The 18,747-nt window shown below is 42.7% G+C and overlaps 1 protein-coding gene and 1 non-coding gene across 7 annotated transcripts in view; one reads left to right on the top strand and one right to left on the bottom strand.

Moving 5' to 3' along the window:
• The window catches only part of SLC28A3 (solute carrier family 28 member 3), a 53,697-nt gene extending 44,863 nt beyond the window's left edge, over nucleotides 1–8,834 (top strand). For 4 of the 6 annotated variants that reach the window (XM_059657049.1, XM_059657048.1, XM_059657047.1 and 1 more), the window contains 6 exons: nucleotides 448–616; nucleotides 1,028–1,225; nucleotides 6,539–6,620; nucleotides 7,340–7,438; nucleotides 7,675–7,795; nucleotides 8,649–8,834. In XM_059657049.1, the coding sequence (XP_059513032.1) occupies nucleotides 448–616; nucleotides 1,028–1,225; nucleotides 6,539–6,620; nucleotides 7,340–7,438; nucleotides 7,675–7,795; nucleotides 8,649–8,775 (796 nt within the window). In that variant the 3' untranslated portion in view covers nucleotides 8,776–8,834. Of the gene's footprint in view, nucleotides 1–447; nucleotides 617–1,027; nucleotides 1,226–6,538; nucleotides 6,621–7,339; nucleotides 7,796–8,648 lie in introns of those variants that run through there. The other 2 variants (XR_009447642.1, XR_009447641.1) reach the window with 2 other exon arrangements.
• Nucleotides 8,835–18,256: 9,422 nt separating this feature from the next.
• Nucleotides 18,257–18,363, bottom strand: LOC132212960 (U6 spliceosomal RNA). The gene has a single exon (XR_009447872.1). It is a non-coding gene; the product is annotated as a U6 spliceosomal RNA (small nuclear RNA).
• Between the last annotated feature and the right edge of the window lie 384 nt (nucleotides 18,364–18,747).

Raw genomic sequence — 18,747 nt, 5'->3', positions numbered from 1 at the left:
GAGATTAGAGAGAAGAAGATGAGACTAAGAAAGAGCCCTGGGGGACAGGAAGGTGAGACTCAAAGGTGATAGTCATGTTTCATTTCTTAAGTGAGGTTATGGATATTCAAACCTTCCTCGAACTGTTAGTTCTTACATAATGAATATTTTCTAAATATTCTCTGATAGCTATTTTTAATTAGAGGTAATTTTTAAAACCTAAAGTTTTATCTTTTCCTAATTTTATATTATAATGACTCCATATGAAAAGAGTAATATAACACATACCCATCACCTACACTCTGCCACCATGATTTCATAGAATTCAGGTGAGTATTTTGACTCAGACATGGGCCTGAGAGCTGGTCTCTCCACCCAAATGAGCTTTGATTAGTCCATTCCCATACATGTGATATCCATCTGCAGAAAACTCATCGTTAATTCTGGGATTACTATTTTTTGATAAAGTGATTCAAGGAATCTCCTAGAAGCCGCAACACAGGGAGCCTCCGCATCCATCTCCCTGGTGGCAAACATCGCTGTGAATCTGATTGCCTTCATAGCCTTGTTGTCTTTTATGAACTCAGCGCTGTCCTGGTTCGGAAACATGTTCGACTACCCACAACTAAGTTTCGAGGTATAATTCTACTATGTTTCTCCTCCATTTTATTTCTGCCTAGCTTTCTTAAAACTAAGAAAAGGTTTCTGAACAGTTTTCCCTAATGCCTATAGCACACTCTTACCTAATGTACGCACTTACCGTGTAACCCCCATCTTCTCACCCTCACTTCCCTCTCTTAACATCCTCCTCCTCCCCCCCACCCCGCCCCAACATACAGTCATTCTCTCCTGACCCCATCCCAAGAATCCAGATTGCTTCAAATGACCAATTCCAACCCTGATTCCTAATGGATATAGATGGGCAAGGGTGTGTGAAGGGATTTTTATGCCTCAAGGAAACACAGAAGGGGCAGGAACAATCTTGTACGGAGGCTGAGGCAGAAGCTAATCACCATTCTAATAAAGTACCTTATTTTGGTTTCTGTAGCTAATATGCTCCTACATCTTCATGCCCTTCTCCTTCATAATGGGAGTGGACTGGCAGGACAGCTTTATGGTTGCCAAACTCTTGGGTTATAAGACATTCTTCAATGAATTTGTGGCTTATGAGCATCTCTCAAAATTGATCAATTTAAGGAAAGAGGCTGGACCCAAATTTGTGAATGGTGTGCAGCAATACATGTCGGTGAGTAAATCTTTTGATGTTCAGTGCACCTTTTCATCACGTACATACATTCATCAGATAGTTACTGGTGCCTCTGTGTGTCAGACAGCATGGCAGGCACTTGGGATGCATCAAGAAAACAAAACATACCAAAATCCCTGGTCTCATGGAACTCATTGTGTACTTAGCACCTCATAATTTTCAGTTATGTTGAGTTAATCACTGTGTGTGTGTGTGTGTGTGTGTGTGTACAGAGAAACACAACTAATCCTTATCACTGTGATCATTTACTTTTGAGCACTATGGAGCTGGGACTGAAATTAATCAGCAAATACTTATTGAATGCCTTCTATGTACAACATACTTAGGTACTGAGGCCACAGCACTGAACAAGTGATGAGGCCTAACCCCTATTGGGGCTCATAGTCTAATAATCTTGAAGGTCCCTTCCTTCCAGCTTAAGCAATTCTCTGAACTCTGAGAAACCGCAACATAGTGCCTAGACATCCTAGGCACAGGTGCCACCCTCCAAGTGGATGAGAGAAGAGAAGGTCAGGGTCTGTGATCAGAACCTCTGAGACAAGTATCCCATAACTATGTCAGAACGAAGTCAATAGGCTGCAAGGAGATGCTGATGTCTGCTTGGCCCTGGATGGGATAAGAGAACTCAGGAGAGGCCATTATTCAGGCCATTTTTGCAGTTGAGTCTCCAACTTTTACTTTCTAGAAGGACAGAATTGTCACACAAGGAAGCTCTTAGGGAAATGATGAACATTTCTGACCATTACTCATTGACACAATCCATTTGGAATTAATGTCCTAGGCTTTCAAAGGAAAGGGGAGGAAAAGCATGCTGCCCAAGGTTCTAATGGAGACAGACAACCCACCTCTGAACAATACCATCATCTCTCCCAGCCCCCCAAAGACCAAACATGCAGAGTTACTCCCACATATTACACACATGTAACAGCATACTCCAGGAGAGTACTAATTTCTATTTTATGGTTGGGAGCATTTTGACCCACATATCTGATATGAGCAGTGGCTCTGTAAGTCTCCTGTTTCTCAAATGTTCATTCTTCAACTGGCAGCACAGTGGTGCTTGGCCCAGTGACCTCACTGTTTAGATGCCACCACTAACCAGGTTGCTCCCCTGCCAAAAGTAAACAATAGTCTAGATCAGTGGTTCTCAACCTTGGCTGCACATTAGAATTCTGTTTCTTAGTTACTAATATTGTGGCCTCATCCCATAACAAAGAAATAGAATTTCCGGAGGATGAGGCCCAGAAATCAGGATTTTAAAAAGATTCCCAGGTGATTCTAATGTGCAGCCAAGGTTGAGAACCACTGGTCTAGATGAAATGAAATGTTTTCCATCCCCAGCTGCCAGCTGCCAGGAGAAAGTAGTTCTGTTAATGAGCACAGCAAGCTCACAGTTCTGGCAATGCTGAGCACGTTTGCCAACAGGTTATTAAGGGGATCGAGGAAAGAACAATAGAGCTGATTTGGGTTGGGGGTGAGTCCAACCCAGGGGTGGGCAAACTTTTTGACTCGAGGGCCACAATGGGTTCTTAAACTGGACCGGAGGGCCGGAACAAAAGCATGGATGGAGTGTTTGTGTGAACTAATATAAATTCAAAGTAAATATCATTACAAAAAAGGGTACGGTCTTTTTTTTCAATAGTTTTATTCATTTCAAAGGGGCCGGATCCAGCCCACGGGCCGTAGTTTGCCCACGGCTGGTCCAACCAGAGGCAGGCACACAAAGGACATTTGGAAATATGAGCTCACTGTCTTCTACTAATGTTGAGTCGTGATGGGAAAAGCACTTTTTTATTTTCCAGATCTTATTTCCAATCAACAAAATGGGGATGAGTCCCTGCAAGTTCTTGTTTACTAACCAAGAAGTGTGTGTTTTGGGGGAGGGACAACAATCTACTAGGAAAGGTACCCTGTAACTGTAGCTGGAGTGTGAGATCTGGATGCAAGAGGCAAAAACCCAATGTAATCCTTCGAATTATGGCCACTGCTGATCTCCGTGTAAGAGATCAGAACATGTATGCAGCACCCACATAAACAGAATGAGCTCTTTATTTCTCAGTCATGTTCTCTTTCTTAACCATAATGTCTTGCATGTTTGCTTACATGTGATACAAACTGTGGTACAGAATTCAAAGGGTACAAAATGATGTAGAGGGAAAAGTAAGTCATTCTCCCTATTCTCTGCCCCCAGCCCCTCTCCCTGTACCATATTAGGCTGTCTGTTCTTAGCCTTGCTCATTGCACGTAATGACATATTTCAGATGCCTTTCCATATCATTGTCTGTGACATGGTATTCTATTGTACAGGCACATTGCAATTTATTGTAACCAGTCTCTTGCTGATGAACAATATTACCAATTTTTTGCTGTTGGAGGTAGTGCTGCAATGAATGTCCTTGTACATATGGCATCTTTGCAAGGAGAGCCGTAGGATCTATTATGAATTTCCTAGTACATGCAGCCCATTCCATCATGTAATCTCGCACATTTATGGGAAAAGGCAAAATGCAATCATCCCAGCCTCCTTTTCCTCTTATTATACAACCCTCCATGGCCACATCTGTGTACCCCCTTCCCATAACTCCCCAGAAAGGGGAAAGAGGAGTCTCAGTCCTTTATGCCATTTCCCTCCCTATGGTCTCTTAATAGGCTGGCCTGTTTTTTAAGACGACTGAACTAAATGAAAAGCACTAGAGAAAGCAGGGGATGAGAATGAGCTTGTCCAGAAACATTGGACTGCTCGAATACTTGAAATATTTTTTCCTGCCTGCTATAAGCACACTGATTGACAACCAACAAAGGAGTTCTCAGAAACCAGGAATAAGAAGAGGGGCCTTATAATCAACAAAAATTGCCATGACCACTTGAGTCTTAAATGTGAGCTTTTAAAAATTCCAGTTGCCCTGACCATTTTGACTCAGTGGATAGAGCATCAGCCTGTGGACTGAAGGGTCCCGGGTTTGATTCCAGTCAAGGGCAGGTACCTTGGTTGCGGGCACATCCCCTATAGGGGGTGTGCAGGAGACAGCTGATCGATGTGTCTCTCTCATCGATGTTTCTAACTCTATCCCTCTCCCTTCCTCTCTGTAAAAAATCAATAAATATATATTTTTTAAAATTCCAGTTAGTGCCCTGGCCAGTGTTGCTCAGTTGTTTGAGCATCATCCCATGCACCAAAAGGTCGCTGGTTCAATTCCCAGTCAGAGCACAAGCCCGAGTTGCAGGCTCAATCCTGCAGTTGGGGTGCATGCAGGAGACAACTGATTGATGTCTGTCTGTCTCTCTCTCTCTCTCTCTCTCTCTCTCTCTCTCTCTCTCTCTCTCTCAAATCAATGAAAACATACATATTTTTAAAAATCTAGTGAGTGAAAAGGGGGGAAAAGGCACCACCACTTTGAATGTAGCATTGGCCTTGTTTGTTCTTTGAACCAAATCATAGATTTTTCAGGATTTTGGAAAAGAAAATTATTGCCTCCTTGTTGGGGGTGCCTTTACCAGATGGGGTACACCTCTGGTGAACAACAAAGTCCACTGAATCTCTGGGCCTCCTTCCTACAGTAGGACCCTCAGTCTGAGAAAGAATTATCTGGCCAGAGCACCACCTCCTGACTATCAGAATAGAGGCGGAGGGCCATGTTCATGGTTTTACAAATTCACCTTCCATCATCTCACTGCCCTGTGAGAAGGACTGTTCACTCTCCCCCTTCTAAGCAGGCACCTAATATTCCCATGGGATGTTCAGAGCTGAGGAACAAAGAAAGGAAAGCAAGCACACACCACGCCCATACTGAGAGGAACTCCTGAGGTATCTCTGAGCTTCCTCTTGCCTCGTAGAATTCATTTTAACTCATTCTTTTTACTGAAATATAGTTTACATACCAAAAGGCCCGTTTTGGGTGTACATGAGTTTTGACAAATGTGTCCCCTGTGTAACCATGACCACAAGCAAGATATAGAACATTTCCATCACACCTAGAAAGTGTCCCACGTCCCACTGTAGTCAACAACCCTCTTCCCCAGTCCCGGGCAGCAAGGACCTTTCTTTCACTATTGATTACTTTTGCTTATTTTAGAATTTCATATAAATGGATTCACTTAGCATTCATGTTGTTGCATATATTAGTTATTTTCCCTTTTATTGCAGAGTAGTATTCTATTCTATGGATAGCCACAATTTGTTTGTCCATCTGCCTGTTGAAGGACATTTGAGTTATTTCCAGCTTGGGGCTGTTATGAATAAAGCTACTACAGGTATTCATATACAGTTTTCTTGTGGACATACATATTTACATATCCTGGGGTAATTCCTAGGAGTGGGATTTCTGGTGACACAGCAATGTTACGTTAACTTGATAAGAAACTGCCGAGTACATTTGTGTTTTACAAACAGGCTATGTCAGCTTACGCTCCCACCAATGATGTACAAGAGCTCCAATTGCTCCACATCTTTGCCAACATTTGCTATTGTCCACCTTTTTAGCCATTTGAGTAGACTCGGTGATATCTCATTGTTTTAATTTGCATTTCCTGGTGAGTAAGGATGAGCATCTTCTCATGTGCTTATTGGCCATTCATATGTCTTCTGTGAAATCTATCTGTTTTTTTTAATTGGGTGCTTGTCTTCTTACTAATGAGCTATCACAGTTCTTTATACATTCTGAATAAGTCCTTTGTCAAATAAATGTAATGTGGATATTTTCTGGGACCCATTTTGTATCTTTAGTAGTTAGTACTGTGCCTGGCACATTATAATAGGCGGCCTAGTCATATTGATGTTAGAAGCTATCATTGTAAGCAGAAAGTAGCAATTTGTAGAGGCCAAGACCACCAACCTCAATTTTTTTTTTCTTAAACAACTTTTTAAAATCTCTTTTTTATTGATGTTTAAAGAGAGAAAATATTGATGTGAGAGAGAAACATTGATCAGTCGCCTCCCATACACACCCCGACCAGGAATCAAACCCACAACCTGGGTATGTGCCCTGACCTGGAATCGAACTGGCTACCTTTCAGTGCATGGGATGATGCTCAACCAATGGAGCCACACCAGCCTGGGAAAACCTCAAGTCTTTTATAGAGTCTCTGAATCCACATAGTCTCTTTTCCCTTCCTCAAAATTCAAGGGGAGATGGAAAAAGAGTGTCTAGGAAGCAACAAGTGTTGGACACCATGCATTGCACATTTAGTTGTCAATACTGTTTCCATAGTCACACTAGGAAACCTGGTTAGGATGTCATATTTATAAGCTGGGTCGCACCTTATATACACTTGTGTGTTTATGCTTATTTACAGATTCGTTCGGAGACCATTGCCACTTATGCTCTCTGTGGCTTTGCCAATATCAGTTCCCTAGGAATAGCAATTGGCGCACTCAGTAAGTGGAAAGAATATTATTCAACAATAGATGTGATGTAAACATGCTTCAGCTTTCCATTTTGCTCTGTGACATGATTCGTGTTAGGAAAAAAAAAAAAAAAAGCCCTGTAAAGCAATAAATCTTGTGGAGTCTATATTTTATCCCTGCTCTGCAGTGCAGTTTTGCTGTGTATACCCAAGCTAACTTGAGCAAGAATTTGCTCCAATGGACAGGTTATTTTCCACCTGAGGATGACACATAGGTTTCACTTTGCATGCCAGTTCCCAGAGATTTATAATGGCCACCTGGAGAAGGATGCAAGGGTTCAGTGGAAGTTCAGAAGGAAAATGCTATGATTGAATTGTGATTTCTCTCATGGGCATAGAAGTAGATGATAATGATGAATGGATTGCAAATATTTGGAATGCATCATTGCAATGCAATTGCCTTGCCATGCTCCCAACATACCAGGAGCCTTCTGGATGAAACTGAGGACTTGTTTCTTTGTGGACAAACTTAGTCTCTTCCTCACACACCAGAGGACTTTGGTTGTGGAGCTCATCACTAAGTTCTTGAATCTTGAATTTTCCAGCTTAGCTTTCTGTTTTGTTTTGTTTTTTGTTTTTTAAGTTAGCTGACCTGAGACCCCACCCCAGAACAATTGTCAAAGGCTGGGAATTTGGAATTCTACTCAATAGTCTCGACAATAATCTCTAATTCTTGCTTCTGTTTCCCAGCATCCATGGCTCCTTCCAGAAAGGATGACATCATCTCAGGGGCAATGAGAGCTCTGATTTCAGGGACCACAGCCTGCTTCATGACAGCCTGTGTCGCAGGTACCACATCCTGTCCTCTGTGTCCTGTCTCCCTGTGCCCATAAGATGGCAGCTTTCAGGGGGACAGAGCTTCCAACCTGCATATGCAGCATATGCTGCTGCAGAAAGTTGAGAGGCAGAGCTGCCTGTAAGCATGTTGTAAAGTGAAATGTGTGGGGCACGATGGAGAAGCTAAGAACTGAAGGAGAGTTCAGAGGCTTTGTTAATACACTGAATGGCATCTGTTCCACTTCCAGGCATTCTCTCTGGCACTCCTGTAGATGTCAACTGTCACTACATTTTAGAGAAAGTCTTCAACTACAGTTTACCTAGAAACACAACCTATGTAGTATCTTGTTGCCAGACTCTATTGAACAGGTATTGTATTCTTGATTATTACTACTTTATATCCGTTATGGACCCCATTCACTTATTTTTATATCTTCATAACTCTTAACTTTATTTAAATATAAGAATGTGTGTGACAATTCTAACCCCCTTTCACTATGACTTTTCTCAGCTAAGGCTAGGAATCATAATATTAAACAGTGCTGCTCAAGCATTTTATACGCCCCCAGCTGTGTATTAGGCCCTGTGTCTGAATTAGTTCACTTGAACTTCGAAACCACTGTTTAAGTTAAGCCACCCTTGCTTGGGTAAGCATTGGATGAAATCAGTCTTGGAGAGGCTATGTCACTTGCCTAAGAAAAATGAGTTCATGCACAATCAAGACAGAAAGACCTAAGAAAAATTGGGTCTTTCTGCCACAGAACCCACGCCCTTAACTAGTATCCTAGTTTCATTACTAGGTACTGCCTCCCTTTGAAGGAGGTCATGCAGCACAGGTTATCCTGACAACGTGGTGATGAACTACAGTGAATGAGGGGCCACCAGTGGCCCATGCCAGCCACCCCCGTCCTGTACAGTTTCTGTTTACAAAACCAATATCCCCACCCATCTGCCCTTCTTAATATGTAAGTGTTCTATAAGGATTGATTTTATTCTCCCTTTGTTTATTCTGGAGGAAATAGGGAAAATCCTTGAGGCCAAATAGGATTTGAGAGTCAAAACTAATTCTCCGGGGACTCTGCCTTTAAACTAACCCTAAACAGAATGTGAGGGAGGAAATCAGCTTCCTCCCCTATGCTTTTTTCTGATGTATCATCTTTTGCTCATCTACTGTTTCTGTTTTCTAAGGCTCAACTAACTGTTTCATTCCACTTTCCACTAGCACTGTTGTCAACGGTCCCGGCAAGGTCATCCCAGGAGGAAACCACAGCCTGTATTCTCTGAAGAACTGCTGCCAATTGTTGAATCCATCATCACTGAACTGCAGTTGGATCCCTGATGCATTCTGAGTTCAGTTACTTCTCCAACAGAACACTAAGTACAGGTGCTGAATTTTCTACTTTGGAGAGAGAGAAAAAAAGCTATTCTCCACAGATTCCATCATGGAATCAGCTTTAATTCGAAAGAAGAACAGGAGTGAACCCCAGCATATGTCCTGGCTGGGAATCAAACTGTGACCTCTTGGTTCCTGGGTCAATGCTCAACCACTGAACCACACCAGCCGGGCCATCAAGAGTGCTCTTCATACCGTAAAGACCATTTTGAATGAGAAAACACAAACACTAAGGTCTGGACTCACAGAAAATGAATGTAAAAAAGGTTTTGAAATACCTTAAGTAATTTATTTATATTTTCCTTTTTGTTAATGTACAAGAGTAATTTTTTTAAATCTATGTGTAAATAGTTGATTTTCTTTTGTGCTGGTGTTGGTGGTGGTGGTGAAGAAGCAAGCTAAATACCCAAAGAACTCTTTATGTCAGAAGCATAATATACCAGGATATTTCTAGTTATTAATCATTTGTATCAAAATTTTTTTGGAACTCAATGTGCCCTTTTGGTATATAGACTTTATTTTATGGAAACATATTTATATGTTTTTTCCCTCTGTTCTTATGTTCTGGTGTCAGCCTTCATAAAAGCCTTTGGTTTAGTGTATCATGGAGGTCAATTATTCATATATTGGTTCTCCTTTGTCTGCTATGGCTATTATTTTTCTCTCCCTTTTTAACTCTGCATTTTTTTTATATTCTGCTTTATTTTAAAGAATCTCTTTGATGTTTCTAGTGTCTCTCACTGACCAACTACTTTTCAAATTATGTCTGTTACCATTACTATTCCTTGGATGTTTGTAGCTCTTAGCTCTTCTCTGAGCTCTTTTTTAAAATTATTATTTCGCCCTAACCGGTTTGGCTCAGTGGATAGAGCATCAGCCTGCGGACTCAAGGGTCCCAGGTTCGATTCCAGTCAAGGGCATGTACCTCGGTTGTGGGCACATCCCCAGTAGGGGGTGTGCAAGAGGCAGCTGATCGATGTTTCTCTCTCATTGATGTTTCTAACTCTCTATCCCTATCCTTTCCTCTCTGTAAAAAATCAATAAAATATATTTTAAAAATAAATAAAATAAAATTATTATTTCAAGGAAAACAATTACTGCCCTGTTTTTTATTAAGCATTTTTTCTTTTTCAAATTATAAAAAATAATACCAATTTTAAAATTATATAATTTTTAAATGATGATGTTACAATGGTGTTACATCCCAATGAACTCATTAGAAGTTGAAAATGTAAGTCAAAAATCCATTTAATACACCTAACCTAAACATCATAGCTTAGCTTAGCCTACCTTAAATGTGCTTAGAACACCTACATTAGCCTACAGTTGGACAATCATCTTGAGTTTCATCTCAAGAGTAATTTCCTTCCCCTTCTCGCCAGAACTAGAAGACACACACGGTTATTTTGTAGACATGATAGGATGGAAAAATACAAAACACAGTATCTAAAAATGCTAGCAACACAGTACACTGTAGAGTATCAGTTGTTTACCCTTGAGATTGTGTGACTGACCAGGAGCTGTGGTCACTATCACTGCCCAGCATCAAGAGAGAGTATCTTAACATATATTACTAGCTCAGGAAAAGGTCAAAATTCAAAATTTGCAGGATAGTTTCTACTGAATGTAATTTGCTTTCACACCATTACAAAGTTTAAAAATCATAAGTTTGGGACTATCTGAATACACACACACCTTTCTCCTCACCCCGTTGACTCCAGCTCTTTCCAGTACCATACCCCTGAGACTAATATTGTTAATTGACTGCCATATTCATCTTTCTCCAAACATATAAGAACGTTGGTCCTACACAAATAGAATGAGTCAATTTACATAACACCTTCAACTTCTTTTCACTTGGTAATATAACCTTGCAAATTCCTATAAGTCATTATGTATAGTTCTAGCTCTATCCTTCCCTTCCCACCACTGTTTGTGTGTGTGTGTGTGTGTGTGTGTGTGTGTGTGTGTGTGTGTGTGTACAATTCTATATAAATGAGATAGCAAACTACATGTTCCCAGTGAAACCTCTTAATGGAGGTTTTTGGTGCATGGTAAAGTCTCTACTCTTTCTTCTTAAATACATTTTATTGATTTCAGAGAGGAAGGGAGAAACAGAGAGATAGAAACATCAATGATGAGAGAGAATCATTGATTGGCTGCCTCCTGCCCACCCCCTACTAGGGACCGAGCCCACAACCCAGGCATGTGTCCTTGACTGGAATCAAACCCAGGACACTCCAGTCCGCAGGCCAATGCTCTAGCCATTAAGCTAAAGCAGCCAGGGCATCTTCACTCTTCTTTAGCAGACATAGAAGCTAAAGGGATGTTTGCACACACCCCAGTTTATCCTTCACCCCGCCCCCCAGTGTCCTAAGATGGTATGTCCATGTGTTTCCTATGTGCTTGCTCAGTTGTTCTCTGAGGTCACTCAGAGCTGACAACTTGTGGCTGTCAGCCTAGGTACCTGGACCTTTTTTAAGCCAAAGCTGTGATATCTATAGGGTGTCCCCAAAAATATATACATACTTTAACACCTGACAGCTCAATTTTGAAAACAAAATGTGTTTTAATAGACACTGCTTTATAATTATTCAAAGTCCGTGTATACACTTTTGGGGGCACCCTATATTTTGAAAACCTCTGCACTCTGTCTTGTCGGCCCAGGAAATTTGAAGCCCCTGGCCTTATCTCTGAGTCTGTGTTTACACTGATAGTTTTCACTAATCAGAAAGCCATTTTCAAACACAGTATTAGAAGTCCAGATATGAATGTCTCCTAATTTCAATAAAGATGGAAGTTTTCTCTACTGCCTATTATTCTCCTAATTGTTTTTCCATTGGTTTGCAAAAGGAGAAGGGGGGAGAAATGGCATTTCTTTCCCCAATGCAGAAACTATGGTTATAAACAAATTTTCTGACCCTATAGAAGCCTTAGGGCCTCAGCCAAAAATAAACTGGAATCATGGACCATGGAGAATTTTCTTTGATTCTCCCTAACCCCCATTGGTAGAGTCAGCATATCCAAGCAGTTAGACCTGAGTGGCAAAGTCTCTGCAACCACACTGATTACTAACATGCATTCATTTTGCAAAAACTCCCAACTAATTGTTTTTATATTTCTGTGATTTATTTAGGCTGATAGGCTACTGTGAAGGGCTTAAGACGTGCACTTGTCCAGTGAAGCTGACTTCCAATTACAGAACAATTACAAATAGGCATGCTTTTAAAGAAGGTACTGAAGGACACAGTGTGCCAGGAAGGATTAAACTCCCCTGAATGTCCTGGAGTGGAAAAGGGGAGGCAATCATTCACATTTTAAACAGGCAGGAACACAGGATTTAAGAAAGAGATGTCTGGTACAGGCACGCCATATGGTGCTAATGAACCACCTGGCCCTGAGAATAGCTACTTTCTACAACCCGTTACTTATTTATAAAAAAAAAATTTTTGTTGTAAGCTCAAGCAGGAAGGAAAGTGTACATTTACCAGTTCTTTTTCTGGGTCTAAGGACAGCACAAGCTTGTAACAGTTGTTTGCCTTTATATCACAAAGCAATATGACTGTCTCCTGGATGTACAGTGAATATTTTCAACTGTGGTCATTAGTGGGTTTCCTTGGCATTTTCATTTCAAAAGACTCTAAAAAATAAACAATAAATCTGCACCAAGCCAGCCCCTCTTACCCATTATATCTTTTGCAAAATGGGAAAACAGTGACTGATGTTGAGAAGGATATAGCCAGTAGCCATGCAATGGAGGAAAGCATTCAAATTACAACCTTAAGATTTAGTCCTCTTAGAACTGACAGCAACTACTTGACCATGAGAAACCAGGATTGGAATAAAATGTATGTCTTACAAGCCATGTTAACATGTAAAATCAGCCCTACATCTTCCATGTACAAACATGCTTCTGGTAATATTCATAAAACTAGAGGCCCAGTGCACAAAGATTTGTGCACTCGGCGGGGGGGGGGGGGGGGGGGGGGGACTTCAGCCCAGCCTGTTCCCTCTCGCAGTCTGGGACCCCTGGGGAATTGGGCCTAAGCTGGCAGTCAGACATCCCTCTGGCAGCCCAGGAGCCCTCGGGGGATGTCCACTTGCCAGCGGGGAGCAGGCCTAAGCTGCAGTCGGACATCCTTAGCGCTGCTGAGGAGGCAGGAGAGGCTCCCACCACCACCGCTGTACTCGCAGCCTCAGCCTGGCTTGTGGCTGAGCAGAGCTCCCCCTGTGGGAGCACACTGACCACCAGGGGGCAGCTCCTGCATTGATCATCTGCCCCCTGGTGGTCAGTGTGTGTCATAGTGACCAGTCATTCCCTGCTGTTAGGGTCAGTTTGAATATTACCCTTTTATTATATAGGATAGAGGCCTGGTGCATGGGTGGGGGCCGGCTGGTTTTTCCCGAAGGGTGTCCCAGATCAGAGTGGGGGTCCGCACTGGGGTGCCTGGCCAGCCTGGGTGAGGGGCTGATGGCTGTTTGCAGGCTAGCCACATCCCCTTCAGGGTAGGGGTCCCCACTGGGGGGCCTGGCCAGTCTGGATGAGGGGCTGATGGCTGTTTGCAGGCTGGTCAAGCCCCCCAGCGGGGACCCTCACCCCATGAGGGTGTGGCCAGCCTGGGTGATGGGGCTGATGGCTGTCTACAGGCTGGCCACCGCCCCCAGCCACCCAAGCTCCCAGTGGAGGCTGGCTGGAAGCAAGTATCTTGGATTTATTTTTCTTCTATAATTGAAACTTTGTTGCCTTGAGCGGAGGCCACAGCCAGGCAGGGCAGGCTGAGGGGAGTTGAAACATTTCTGAATGATGTAGGGTTCTACAATTCTCTTATCTAATCTATTAAAAGATGGCGGCATAGGTTAACGCCGGAGATTGCTGCCTCGAACAACCAATTCAAGGGTACACCTAAAAGACGGAACGGACATCATCCAGAACCACAGGAAGGCTGGCTGAGTGGAAATTCTACAACTAGGAGGAAAGAGAATATCATACCCAGACTCAGAGGAGGCGCAGTGCTGAAGTGAAATACTCAGGTGCGGAGTGCACACACCGAGAGGGCTGGCGGTTGTTGTTTTCAATCGGGAGGGAGTTTCAGACTCTGAGGACCCAGACTCAAACGGGAGAAGCGGGGCTGTCTGGCTTCGGTCGGAACTCGAAGGCAGCTTTCTCTCTGAGGTTTGCAGCAGTTGCTGGGACTCTGTGAGGCAGAGCCCCTAGGGACGGAACTGAGAGCAGCCATAACTGCTCGCTCAGCCCGCCCTGTTTGATCCTGTGTTTGATCCCGTGCAACCCACCCCGCCCAAGCCCTGCACAGAGCCATTTGCCAGATAGCCTCAGGCAAAGGCTAGATTAGCACCTCCCCAGAGGACAGAAGTTTTCCCACTGCAGACAAAGCTGACTCTCACAGCCAGTTGGCCTGGAGGTCAAATCCCCCCAGTATTAACTACAACAATCAAGGCTTAACTACAACAAGACTGCACACAAAGACCACTAGGGGGTGCACGAAGAAAGCATAAAAAAAATGCAGAGACAAAGAAACAGGACAAAATTGTCAATGGGAGATATAGAGTTCAGAACCACACTTTTAAGGTCTCTCAAGAACTGTTTAGAAGCTGCCGATAAACTTAATGAGATCTACAAGAAATCTAATGAGACCCTCGATGTTATGATAAAGAACCAACTAGAAATTAAGCATACACTGACTGAAATAAAGAATACTATACAGACTCCCAACAGCAGACCAGAGGAGCGCAAGAATCAAGTCAAAAATTTGAAATGCGAAGAAGCAAAAAAACACCCAACTGGAAAAGCAAAATGAAAAAAGAATCCGAAAATACGAAGATAGTGTAAGGAGCCTCTGGGACAGCTTCAAGCATACCAACATCAGAATTATAGGGGTGCCAGAAGATGAGAGAGAGCAAGATATTGAAAACCTATTTGAAGAAATAATGACAGAAAACTTCCCCCACCTGGTGAAAGAAATAGACTTACAGGTCCAGGAAGCACAGAGAACCCCAAACAAAAGGAATCCAAAGAGGACCACACCAAGACACATCATAATTAAAATGCCAAGAGCAAAAGACAAAGAGAAAATCCTAAAAGCAGCAAGAGAAAGAAACTCAGTTACCTACAAGGGAATACCCATACAACTGTCAGCTGATTTCTCAATAGAAACTTTGCAGGCCAGAAGGGAATGGCAAGAAATATTCAAAGTGATGAATACCAAGAACCTACAACCAAGATTACTTTATCCTGCAAAGCAATCATTCAGAATTGAAGGTCAGATAAAGAGCTTCACAGATAAGGAAAAGCTAAAGGAGTTCATCACCACCAAACCAGGATTATATGAAATGCTGAAAGGTATCCTTTAAGAAGAGGAAGAGGAAGAAAAAGGTAAAGATACAAATTATGAACAACAAACATGCATCTATCAACAAGTGAATCTAAGAATCTAGTGAACAAATAATCTGGTGATCATAATAGAATCAGGGACATAGAAAGGGAATGGACTGACTATTCTTGGGGGGGAAAGGGGTGTGGGAGATGCGGGAAGAGACTGGACAAAAATCTTGCACCTATGGATGAGGACAGTGGGTGGGGAGTGAGGGCGGAGGGTGGGGCGGGAACTGGGAGGAGGGGAGTTATGGGGGGAAAAAAAGAGGAACAAATGTAATAATCTGAACAATAAAGATTTAATAAAAAAAACATAAAAAAAATAAAATAAAAGAGAAACATGCAAATTGACTGCACCTCTGCTATGCCCCAAGCCACGCCCACCAGCCATTCAGAGCTTGGCTTCCTCCATCACCAGGGCAACCAAGCCTCCTGCTTGCTCCAGCTCTATGGCTGCCAGCCGCCATCTTTGTTGGGTTAATTTGCATATAGTCGCTCTGAATGTCTGGTGGGCGTGGCTTGGGGCATAACAGAGGTGCAGTCAATTTGCATGTTTCTCTTTTAATAGATTAGATAAGAGAATTGTAGAACCCTACATCATTCAGAAATGTTTCAACTCCCCTCAGCCACCCTACTCCCTGCCCCCAGACATGTAGAGCCACCAAACCCATGGCTAACAGCAGAGTTGGGCAGTATCCCTGGTCTAATCTAAATCCCTTCAACTGCAGAGTAACCACCTCGTTTGATTGTTTATGCACATGTCTGTCTGACCACGAGACTGCTAATTCCTATATATATCTAGTACCTAGGATCTGGCATCTAGTAGACATTTGGTAAACGTTTATTCAATGAATAAGTGAAGATTGCAAAATGGCTAACCTTCACATAAGCAGACAGTTGATTAGATAACTGTTGAAAACTCTTAAAAATATCATCAAAATTACACACATAAAAATTGCAAAGGCTATGCAAATGAGAAGTTGGAAATTGCCTCCCACTTCAATCTCATTCCTACCATAAGTCAGCCACAGTTAATACTTTGGTGTCGCCGCTAATTTTTCTCTGTATAATAAACAATACAATAAGTGGTAACTAGCAAACTGGAGTGGTGAGTCGTCTTTATTTTTATTTTTATTTTTAATTAAATCTTTATTGTTCAGATTATTACATTTGTTCCTCTTTTTTTCCCCCCCATAACTCCCCTCCTCCCAGTTCCCGCCCCACCCTCCGCCCTCACTCCCCACCCACTGTCCTCATCCATAGGTGCACGATTTTTGTCCAGTCTCTTCCCACATCTCCCATACCCCTTTCCCCCCAAGAATAGTCAGTCCATTCCCTTTCTAAGTCCCTGATTCTATTATAATCAAGAGTTCATTCTGTTCATCAGATTATTTATTCACTTGATTCTTAGATTCACTTGTTGATAGATGCATATTTGTTGTTCATAATTTGTATCTTTACCTTTTTCTTCCTCTTCCTCTTCTTAAAGGATACCTTTCAGCATTTCATATAATCCTGGTTTGGTGGTGATGAACTCCTTTAGCTTTTCCTTATCTGTGAAGCTCTTTATCTGACCTTCAATTCTGAATGATAGCTTTGCTGGATAAAATAATCTTGGTTGTAGGTTCTTGGTATTCATCACTTTGAATATTTCTTGCCACTCCCTTCTGGCCTGCAAAGTTTCTGTTGAGAAATCAGCTGACCGTCGTATGGGTATTCCCTTGTAGGTAACTGAGTTTCTTTCTCTTGCTGTTTTTAAGATTCTCTCTTTATCTTTTGCTCTTGGCATTTTAATTATGATGTGTCTTGGTGTGGTCCTCTTTGGATTCCTTTTGTTTGGGGTTCTCCGCGCTTCTTGGACCTGTAAGTCCATATCTTTCACCAGGTGGGGGAAGTTTTCTGTCATTATTTCTTCAAATAGGTTTTCAATATCTTGCTCTCTCTCATCTTCTGGCACCCCTATAATTCTGATGTTGGTACGCTTGAAGCTGTCCCAGAGGCTCCTTACACTATCCTCGCATTTTTGGATTCTTTTTTCATTTTGCTTTTCCAGTTGGATGTTTTTTGCTTCCTCGCATTTCAAATCATTGACTTGATTCTTGTGCTCCTCTGGTCTGCTGTCGGGCGTCTGTATAATATTCGTTATTTCAGTCCGTGTATGCTTAATTTCTAGTTGGTTCCCCAATATAACATCGAGGGTCTCATTAGTTTTCGTGTAGATCTCATTAAGTTTATCGGCAGCTTCTAAACAGTTCTTGAGAGACCTTAAAAGTGTGGTTCTGAACTCTATATCTTCCATTGACAATTTTGTCCTGTTTCTTTGTCTCCGCATTTTGTTATGCTTCCTTGGTGCACCCCCTAGTGGTCTTTGTTCGCAGTCTTATAGTTAAATCTTGATTGTTGTAGCTAATTCCAGGGAGGGTTTGACCTCCAGGCCAAGTGGCTATGAGAATCAGCTGTGTCAGCAGTGAGAGAACTTCTGTCCTCTGGGGAGGTGCTAATCTAGCCTTTGCCTGAGGCTATCCGGCAAATGCCTCTGTGCAGGGCTTGGGCGGGGCGGGTAGTACAGGATCAACAGGGTGGGCCGGAGAGAGCAGTTATGGCGGCTCTCAGTCCTGTCCCCAGGGGCTCTGCCTCTCTGAGTCCCAGCACCCGCTGCAAAGCTTGGAGAGAAAGCTGCACTCGCTCTGACCGAAGCCAGACAGTCCCACTTCTCCCGTTTGAGTCTGGGTCCCTAAAGACTCGCCCGGATCTGGAGCTCAGAGTCTGCGACTCCCTCCCAATTGAAAACACCAACCGCGCCCTCCGCCGCCAGCCCGCTCCTCGCACTCCGCACCTCAGAATTTGACTTCAGCACTGCGCCTCCTCTGAGTGTCCGTGTGCGTTTCTCTTTCCTCCTAGTTGTAGGACTTCCACTCAGCCAGCGTTCCTGTGGTTCTGGGTGATGTCCCTTCCGTTTTTTGGTTTCACTTTTGAAGTAGTTGTTCAAAGCAGCAAACTCCGGCGTTAACCTATGCCGCCATCTTGGTTCTCCCCATCTTTATTTTTAAATATGGAACATTTCACAAATTTGCATCTCATCCTTGCACAGGGGCCTTGCTAATCTTCTCTGTATAGTTCCAATTTTAGTATGTGTGCTGCCGAAGAGAGCACAGGTGAGTCTTCTTTCAAGCTCAAAGCCTGAAGCACTTCATCTTCCAACTCTTGGTAATGCCAGGCACAGGGTTTGGCTTGTCCTACATGAACTGTGCTGTACAGTAATTAGCAAACGAAGTTCAGGAGACTGGCCTTCCTGATCATCTATCTGCAAGGCCAGCCTGCAATTTAGTAGTGTTGTCTTTGTTGAAGCTAAATGGAATCATTAAAAACATCCCAACACCCAGCATGAATACGAGTATTTACCCGTAACCAGATTCCTTCTGCTTATCTGAGCCATTGTCCTGCTATCACATTTGGAAAAGCTCTTTCAAGGAATGGAAAACAACCAGCTGGTTGCTACTTCAGCAGCTAAGATTTCGGTTCTGGAGTGGAACTACC

This window comes from Myotis daubentonii, chromosome 11 (genome assembly GCF_963259705.1).
Source record: "Myotis daubentonii chromosome 11, mMyoDau2.1, whole genome shotgun sequence".
Classification (NCBI taxonomy): domain Eukaryota; kingdom Metazoa; phylum Chordata; class Mammalia; order Chiroptera; family Vespertilionidae; genus Myotis; species Myotis daubentonii.
This window is presented reverse-complemented; position numbering and strand designations above follow the sequence as displayed.